Source organism: Gavialis gangeticus, unplaced genomic scaffold (genome assembly GCF_001723915.1).
Source record: "Gavialis gangeticus isolate Ggan-Ray unplaced genomic scaffold, GavGan_comp1, whole genome shotgun sequence".
NCBI lineage: Eukaryota > Metazoa > Chordata > Crocodylia > Gavialidae > Gavialis > Gavialis gangeticus.
Window position 1 is genome coordinate 67114490 of NW_017729025.1, and position 9613 is coordinate 67124102.

The 9613-nt window shown below is 41.1% G+C and overlaps 1 protein-coding gene across 4 annotated transcripts in view; it reads left to right on the top strand.

The window, feature by feature from the left end:
* Nucleotides 1-9613, top strand: part of PRKD1 (protein kinase D1) — a 363742-nt gene that overhangs the window by 331465 nt on the left and 22664 nt on the right. For all 4 annotated transcript variants that reach the window (XM_019518928.1, XM_019518930.1, XM_019518929.1 and 1 more), the window contains 2 exons: nucleotides 185-283; nucleotides 2655-2922. In XM_019518928.1, the coding sequence (XP_019374473.1) occupies nucleotides 185-283; nucleotides 2655-2922 (367 nt within the window). The remainder of the gene's footprint in view (nucleotides 1-184; nucleotides 284-2654; nucleotides 2923-9613) is intronic.

Below are 9613 nucleotides of genomic sequence, written 5' to 3' on the forward strand. Positions count from 1 at the left end.
TTATCACTGCCTTTTCAGAAGGTTTATTCAAAAGAAAAAAAATTGGAACTAACTAATGATCCTCTATTTATTGCCATTGCAGCTAGAAATATATAAGAATTAAACCCCTCTCCCCCCAAAAAAACAATAAAATCCCCAGGGCATAGCATTCTAACTAAATTGTTTGTTTTTTCTTCCTTCTTAGATCCTTGTTGCTTTGAGGCATCTTCACTTTAAAAATATTGTTCATTGTGACCTCAAACCAGAAAATGTATTACTGGCATCTGCTGATCCTTTCCCACAGGCAAGTAGAAAATCTTTTCTTCATATACATATTGACATACAGTAAACATCTGAATTAGGAAGTATTAACTATGATTAACTTTATGGACTAGGATTTTCAAAAGTTGGTAATGATTCTGTATACTTTTAAAGGAAGCATACTTTTGTAATTTTGTATACTTTTATGTTTTAAGGGAAACCCCAAATCACTTGATACTGGTACTTTTGAAAATCTAATCATATATGATTGGAAAACTAACCTAATTTCTACAACACTATAGGATCATATTTTCAAAAGTCAGACATACAAGTGCATATATATATACACAAGTGGGCAGCTAATTTGCTCATAATTGCAATACAAGTCAGATGTTTTATGTGCACATAAAGAGTTTTAACAATGCTACTTGTTTGTTTGCCAACACAGCCACAGTAATCTTTGGAAGCCACAGTAAGCCACCCTATCTTCAAAAAGGACTATAATTAGGTCTATGACTGTGAAGAATATGGAATGTCTCTCATATTTTCATGTCTGTTTACCTGGGTTGGGTGGTTACTATTGCTGGCTAAATAGTATATACAGGATCCAAGTCTTTGCTTGCCACTATTCATGCAGGAAATGGAGGTCATAATTACTTCTACAGATGTGGAATTGGGAATCTTGGCAGTGTAGGTTGTGAAGAACAAAGAGTGAGGCCACTTTAAATTTTACAATCTGGAGGTTTAAACAAGCAATTAAGAGCTGAGCTTGTGATGTGGGGGCACTGCAGAGAAGCTGGGCATAAGTATTCCCTAGGGCTAGGACAGACATTACACATAAACCAGTTTAAGTGATGTGGTTTAAACCTATAACAGAACATAAGTTCAGTGCACATAAACCAGTTTCAAAATGGCTGAAACTGGTTTATGATAAACCTGGTTGAATGTAGTATCACACTTAACTGATTTGGGTCAAGCTAGTGCTTTGGGAGGTCTGTCCTGGACCCCTTCCTGGTTTAAGTTAAACCAGAGTCCCCCAGCATCCCAGATACTTTGCAGTACTGGGCTGGGCTGTCTGCTTCAGAGAACAGACTAGTCCCACCCCTCTCCTCCCTAGCCAGACCTTTGGAGCATATTACAGGCACAGCAGGGTCTGCCTGGCTTCCCCCTGCCACACGCCACATCACCACTCACTGCTTAAGCAGGGATCCCCTCCTCCCTCCATCCTATCTTCCACAGCACAAACCCCAGGCATGTGGTTTGCTAGCTAATAGTGAGACATGTGTGTGGGTGTGTCCAGTTTCACTGGGACAGGCAGACAGAACAGTGTCCACTTAGGGCTTTTTGGAGTTATCAACAGGTTGGCTGATAATGTCCCTCCTTCCTTCCTTGGAAAAAAATCATTTAAAAAAAGCTTGAATTAATGAGAGACACTTTTGTTTTGTGAATGGGCTGATAAACACTGTGTTATCAGCCCCCCTGCTGGTTTTATCAGTCCCTTGCTGGTTTGCAGCCCTGTCCGTTTTGCAGACAGTATGAAGAAGCAGGGAGGAAGAGATTGAAAAGCTCAGCATCATCTTGCCTCAGGGTGGTAGCTAGGGGCTAAGCAACACTCCTGCCCTTTGAGCAGCAAGTGGGGAAAACCTGAGATGGTCCAGGCCAGGATGGGGGTTTACACCCCTCCCTAATCAGAGCATCCTGCCAGAGCCTGGCCATGCCCCCCTCATCTCAGCACTGTGGAAGAGAAGGAAGGGTTCACTCTAGCACCCCTCAGCTTCTAGCCTGAGCCACTGCAAGCATGTGCCTGTATTTCTTCAGTCCAGAGGGGATGTCTGTACAGTTGCAAACTGGTTCAACCTTGGCAAGTTAGACTAACCTGCAAAGATTGAATCAATTCAGGCTTTGGCTTTTTGAATGTCTATCCTTAGCCCAGAAGAATAGGCTGGGAGGGTTAAACAACTCTACTTATGCTAGATTTAGGTATCTGTCAGGTGGCTAAGACAGCAGGAATTTAGCAGTTCATTGTTTTAACCCTTTTCTCTGTGCCTGCTAAATTCCTATGAATGGATGAATAGTACTTTGTTTTGAGCAAGCTGACTGGTGTTACTATGTTTACCAGGGTCACAATTCCTTGAGAAGCAAGGACCAGGCCCAGTCAAATCAACCGAAAACACAGTTGGTGAACAGTGAGTGCTGTAGCCTAGAGATCTAGTCTAATGCAGAATGAATCATGGGATTATGCCCTGTTTAAAGTGCAAGTGTAGGCTTGTAATGTCAAATAAGTGCCCATGGACAGGTAGAAAGAATAATGATATACCTCCCCCTGTATCATAACAAAAATATTTGAACAGACAGAAGGAAAAAATACACTAAAAAGATCTTTCTATTTTATTGTACCACTTTATTCCAAACAGGTTAAACTTTGTGACTTTGGCTTTGCCCGAATCATTGGAGAGAAGTCATTTAGACGGTCAGTTGTAGGCACCCCAGCCTACCTAGCTCCAGAAGTGCTGAGAAACAAAGGCTATAATAGGTCTCTGGATATGTGGTCTGTTGGTGTCATAATTTATGTGAGCTTAAGTGGTACATTTCCATTCAATGAAGATGAAGACATCCATGACCAAATCCAGAATGCTGCTTTCATGTATCCACCTAATCCCTGGAAGGAAATTTCTCATGAAGGTAACATCTGATTTTTGTCTGATCTCCCAACTAATGAAGTATCACTGTAGTGCCTTATATTGTGTTTTTCTCTACTTGACAAGTGATAAAAATGGTTTTAAAATTACAAATCAAAATATCACCACAGGTGTGTTAATCCATTTATTACCAAATATTCCTTTCTATCGCTGGATCCATTGTTTAAATTACAGTAAAATTTTGTGTTCTCAGCTGACAACAGGTAACAAGAAAATCATGAATATCTGACCATCTCTGCAGGGGAAAGTTAATAACAAGGTAACATGTAGAGTAAAATTCCCTTTATACACTACAAGAATGCCCTGAAAAGGCTATAGTTCAGAGATATACATAATTACTGTGCATAGTACTAATGTTAGAAATAGAAATGTTCACCACATTGACTCCAAACATAACTGAATACAGAACTTGGTTTAGTGATCACATTTCTCAGCTTTGCTATTCTGTAAAAAGTCCATAGACCTTTACAAGTGTTTCATTGTTATTTACTAGTATTGGTTAGGTTGTTTTCCATTCTCAGGGTGTCAATCATTGCTTCCCACATATCTTAGTCCCATGCCATGTCCAGTGTCCACTTTTTGCTGCATTATGTGCCTTCTGTAAAGGTGCTTTATAGTGACCTCTTTCCTTAACTTCTGTTTCCATTACAAGCCATTGTCTTTTAACTGGGTACAGTACATTCCAACTAGAATCCGCTCCAAGGGCCAGCTGCCTCTGTAACCAGGCCTGGATTCTGCTTTCTGCCTAGAACTGGAGATTGCTGTGGGCTTTTCCTAGGAACTGATCAAAGGCTGCTGTGTCCCCCAGATGCTGTCCTTTACCTCTTCTTTCACCCCAGTGTATTTACAACCATTTTAACTTGGCAACTGTGAAACATAAATAGGTTGCAGAGACAGATCTCCTCTGTGTCCTGCCATCCTTTGGAGGAAGCAGCAAAAGTGCACATTTAAACTGTCTTTTTGCTGTTGTTTTATTCAGGACATGTGTGTGAAAAGAACAGAAGAGGGAGAGAAAGAAGATGTGTGGCGGGGGAAGTGGAGGTAGGAAAGAGAGAGTTGGTTTAGCAAGTAACCATGTGTCTGAAGAGCAACAGCACTGGCTAGCAGTTTCAGAGAATACCAATATATGTAAAAGGATCAACATGAGTATCTTTGAATGTCTCAGAGGGTGATCAGTCTGGTTATGGAAGTGACTAGCTTAGTGAAGTCCTTAAATTATATCTAGCAAACAGGCCAGACTGAAAACTAGCAGACTTTTATCACAACATTTTTGTATATAGTCAAGTTTCATTTTCCATCTTTCCTATGACCCTTCTCATCAGCACAGAGGCAGAAAAGGATCTTGGAGTCATTACTGACTCCAAGATGAACATGTGCCAACAAGGTGGGGACACGGTCAAGAAGGCTAACCACACCTTGTCATGCATCCACAGATGCATCTCGAGCAGATCCAAGGAGGTGATCCTCCCCCTCTATGTGGCACTGATCAGGCCACAGTTGGGGTACTATGTCCAGTTCTTGGCACCGCGCTTCAGGAGGGATGTGGACAGCATCAAGTGGGTCCAGAGGAGGGCCACTCACATGTTCAGGGGGCAACAAGGCAGGCCCTACAAGGGGAGGCTATGGGACATGAACCTGTTCAGCCTCCACAAGAGGAGGCTGAGAGGGGATCTGGTGGCCATCTGTAAACTGACCAGTGGGGGAGTCCCTGTTCCCCCCAAGCACTACTGGGAGTAACAAGGAATAGCGGCCATAAGTTGACTGACAGTAGATTCAGGCTAGCTATCAGGAGGCACTACTTCACAGTCAGGGTGGCTAGGAGCTGGAACCAACTTTTAAAGGGAAGTGGTGCTCATTCCTACCCTGGGGGTCTTCAGAACGAGGCTAGATAGACACCTAGCCGGGGTCGTTTGACCCTAGCATCCTTTCCTGCTCATGGAAGGGGTCAGACTTGATGATCTGCTTAGGTCCCTTCCAACCCTACCAACTATGAAATATTTATCTTTTTTTCAAGCTTCCTTAATTTGTCAGAGCAAAAAAGCCAACAGAGATAATTGCATACAAATTTATCTATAATTTATAATATATAATAGAATGAAATAAGTAAAATTGTCATTATTCTGGAAAGTGTTCTTATACAGGTTAGAAAAGTACTTTAAATCAGGACTTTGTTTTTATTGCTGACTTGGTCTCTGAGTTGTAAGATAAGTCATTGCTCTGGCTTGTATGTTTAAAATGTTTATAATACAGGAGTGCCTTTATACATAATAAATAGCTTATATAGAACCCCAAAACACTCAAGTGAAAGATGCTATTTAAGTGTATTTATTGTCTGTATCAGTATTACAATGACAGCATAAAGTTTGATGAGATCAACTGAAAAACTACTTGAAAATTGCTGCTACTCTAGAAAAATACAGGAACCTTCCACAATCTCCCACAACTTTTGATATTATATATTGTGACTGAATCCGAGTGTTGTCTACAATACTTTATCTGGTATTAGAGAGATAAGGAGATAGCAATCAACACAAAAAGGCAACAGGAAATTGTTTCCCACAGGCCCATACAGTCACAGACAGAAGATCAATTTCTAAATTCATATGTTAAGATTCTGGAGAAGCACCTATTGAAAAGCCACCTGCTGGGGTGTTATCTTTGTCCTCTCTAGACACAGTCTTAGTTAGGATAACTTGTTATTTTGCTCCAAAAGCAGCATATGAGCATCTTGTGTGTGTGGGGGGGGGGAACCCATTGTGTTAAATTTAATCTTTTAAGATTTATTTCTTAAAATCCTTCTTTTTGTGGCTATTTTGGGTTTCTTTCAATGTTTGATTTCTTAATAATAGGGCTGTGCAACGCTTCAGATCATGATTCAGATTCAGAGATGATTTGGACAATTTAGAGGCTGAATCTACAAAACCAAATCAAATCGCGAGATGCTTTAGGCTTTCCGAATTGATTCGAAAAAGATTTGGTGATTCGGCCATAGGGTATAATGGGGAATCAGTGAAATATCTATAACTTTGTTGGTTTGGGGCTGATTTGGATGCAACTTGCAGGGTTAGTAGCCCCTGCTGAGGGCATGACACCTGCCAAGTTCCAAGGTGATAAGTGCAGGGGTTTCTGGGAAACTGCACCTCAAGCTGCTGACAAGCAAAACTCATATCACATGTGTGTGTGTTAAGCCATGGTGGGGTAAAAACTGCAGGGCTGGTAGCTCTTGCTCAGGCCACAAAGCCTGCAAAGTTTCAAGGAGATAGGTGCAAGGATGCAGGTGCACTGCTACATATGCCCTGGAAGCCCAGCACCAGGAAGGGTGCACCTGAACACACACACAGTCCCACAAGCACCCGTGTCATGAGTTTTGCCTGCCTGCCAGAGGTGCAGGTCACCAGAACCCAGACTGTCCCTGTACCTATCTTCTTTACAGATGGCAGGCTTTGTGACTGCAGCAGGAACTAGCAGGCTTGCGGTTTTCACCCCCCTGTGCCTTAACACACACACACACACACACACACACACACACACACACACACACACACACACACACAGTGTCACCCATGTCATGAGTTTTGCTTGTCAGCAGCTTGAGATGCAGTTTCCCAGAAACCCCTGCACCTATCTCCTTGAAACATGGCAGGCTTCATGCCCTCAGCAGAGGCTACCACTCCTGCAAGTTTCATGCAAATCAACGTAAAACCAACAAAGGTATAGATATTTCATTGATTCCCCATTATACCCTACGGCTGAATCTTTTCCAAATCGATTTGGCCGAATTCGAATTGGAAAAGTGATTCTAATCTCTGAATTGAATCAGCTGAATCTGAATCCAATAGTTGCCTATTCCCACAAGCCTAATAAGTAGGGGAGATGAGCTGAACCAAAACCCATATCTGAGTAGCCCTAAATTTTGAGACAGGAAAATCTGATTTTACCACCGGTATATATTTCTCACCTGGCAGTATCTCTTTAAAAAAATCCTATCTAAATTCTATCTTGTGAACTTTAGTAATTTTCAATACATTTTCATACTTTCTGGTTGGGACCAATTCTAGTCTGGTATGTTCTAAAGACTGTTTTATATTTAAATCGTAACAAGAATTGATATGATGTAGAAAGTTTTCTGTACAGTCAGAAAATGCTTACTATGATCCAAATATAGTAGTATCCGACCAGAGCCTTGAACAGGCCTCCAATCCCAAAGATAGAACCCAAAAATCAGCTGCATTTGGCCCACAGGCTTGGGGCTGAACACTTCTAACCTACCCCACTGCAGTTTTACTTTATAAAAACTGTTACTATTAATTTTGTACATGCACCTCATCCAAATTGAATAGCATCTTATTCTACATCTTATTATGTAATATTTTCCAAAAGAAGATGGCAAACAGAGATGACATTCTGCTATATATACCTGTCACCTTAAAATAATAATGAAATGAATGCAGACATCTACATATACTTTAAGAGGGTGACAGTTCATCCACTCAGAAGATAAGATTTATCTGCATTTTATTATATGATTTACCTGCAAAATATTGGAGATAAGAATTAAGAGCAATAATCACTCAAAATTGTAAGGGAGATAATGTGTTAACTGCAGGACAAAGCTGCAACAGGATTCATGAGTCATAAATGCAAATAAATCTCTCAGTATCTTGAAGATTTAGTATCTGTTTAGTAGATTGAAATAAAACAATGTTATGCTTTCATGGTAAAAGCTCTCTTTGGCTAAGTATAGACACTCAAAAAGCACAACTGAATCAATTCAATCTTCTTAGGTTAGTCTAAGCTGCATAGATTGAACCAATAAGAAAGTAAACAGATATTCACTTTTGATATCAGAAATGCAGCCCCATGCCCAGGCCAGAAGCTTGGGGTGTGGGGGGCAGCTAGAGCATGCCTCCCTGCTTGGCTGGAGCAGACAGTTTGCACCAAGGCTAGCACACCCACCTTGTGAGGGGTATATGTGGGGGGAGGTGAAAAGCATCCTGGGATGCTGGGGGACCGTGAGTTAACTTGAATCTGGGAGGGATCTGGGACAAAAAGGTTCAATAAACCAACTAACTGATTTAGGTTAAAATCTAATACTACATTCCATCCACGTTCATCTTAAACCTATTTTGGCCATTTTCAAAGCAGTTTATATACACTGAACTTCTGTTGTGTTGCAGATTTGAACCAGTTTCCAATCACTTATACCAGTTTGTCTGTAGCCTTTAAGATATGGTATGCTTGTAAAAAAGAACACTGATTAGAGATCAGTTAGGGTAGTGATCCAGCTGAAAGTAAAGGTTTACTGTCAGATTAAATCAAGTTAATTATTTGGAAAATATAAAATTAATACAAATATCTGTATGAACTTGCCTGTAACTTTATGACTTTTAAAGCAAACATTTTGCACTGTCTCCACAAACCCAGCATTGCAGCATTGATTTTGTATGCGACATGATCCCAGATGAATGAAATGCTGAAGTAGATAAAAAGTAAGTTTAGTGAAAAAGGACTAAAACCATTTTTTATGTTGTAATATCATTGGACCTTCTTTTAAAAGAGCTGTTATCCATTTTGACAACAGGTCACACAGCTACTAATCTAATTGAGAGACCACAAACTACATGCTTCCCAAGTATCCAAAAAATGTCTAAAATTCGTATCTTCACTGGGAGCCAGACTGAAGAGCTCAGTACCCAACATCTCCCTCCTTTCTTCCTTCCCTGCTAATTAATGGGTGCTAAACAGTTGTTAACATGTTAAAAATAACAACTACACCCAAAATGACAGCTTTACTCAACATTTCTTGATCTGGGAACTCAGAAGGAAGTTGTCCCTATTTTAGCAGGACCAAGTTTGACTATGCAACATCAAATTCATATTGAAGTTTATTATATTTTAGGTTTGCCAAATATAAATGTTCCAATCCTGTGAGAATGTTGCATTTAGATATGTTGAGCTATTTTGGCATTGGGCTTCATAGCTGTTACCTTTTTGCCACCATCAACTATTGCTCATTATGATGTGGAGGGTAGTAGAAACTAAGTGAATGAATGCACTCAGAATAAAGTCTTTTTTCAAGTGTATAGGTAGCAAGAAGAAGTCTTGGGGTAATATTGGTCCCCTACGAGGCAGGGCAGTTGGTGATGGACGTGTGAGAAAAGGCAGAACTCTTCAACAAGTTCTCTGCCTCTTTGTGTGTTCCTGTCTGCTGACAATGGAGTGCTCTCGGGTGATAGAGTAGAGAGGCCCGGGAAGGATGCGAGTCCCCCAACTGTTAGTTCAGACCTAGTTAAGGACTACCTGGAGGGCTTAGATGTGTCCAAGTCAGCGGGCCTGGATGACCTTCATCCGCAGGTGCTGAGGGAATTGGCTGGTGTCATTGCGGAGCCATTGGCACGGCTGTTCGAGGACTCCTCGTGCTCAGGCCAAGTCCCTGAGGACTGGACAAGGGCCAATGTGGTCCCTATTTTCAAGAAGGGGAGGAAGGAAGAGCCTGGCAACTACAGGCCAGTCAGCCTCACTTCTATCCTGGGGAAGGTCTTTGAAAAAATTATCAAGGGCCACATTTGTGAGAGCCCTGCAGGAGAAGTGATGTTGAGGGATAACCAGTATGGGTTCATGCAAGGCCAATCCTGCCTGACTAACCTGGTCTCTTTCTATGACCAGGTAACAAA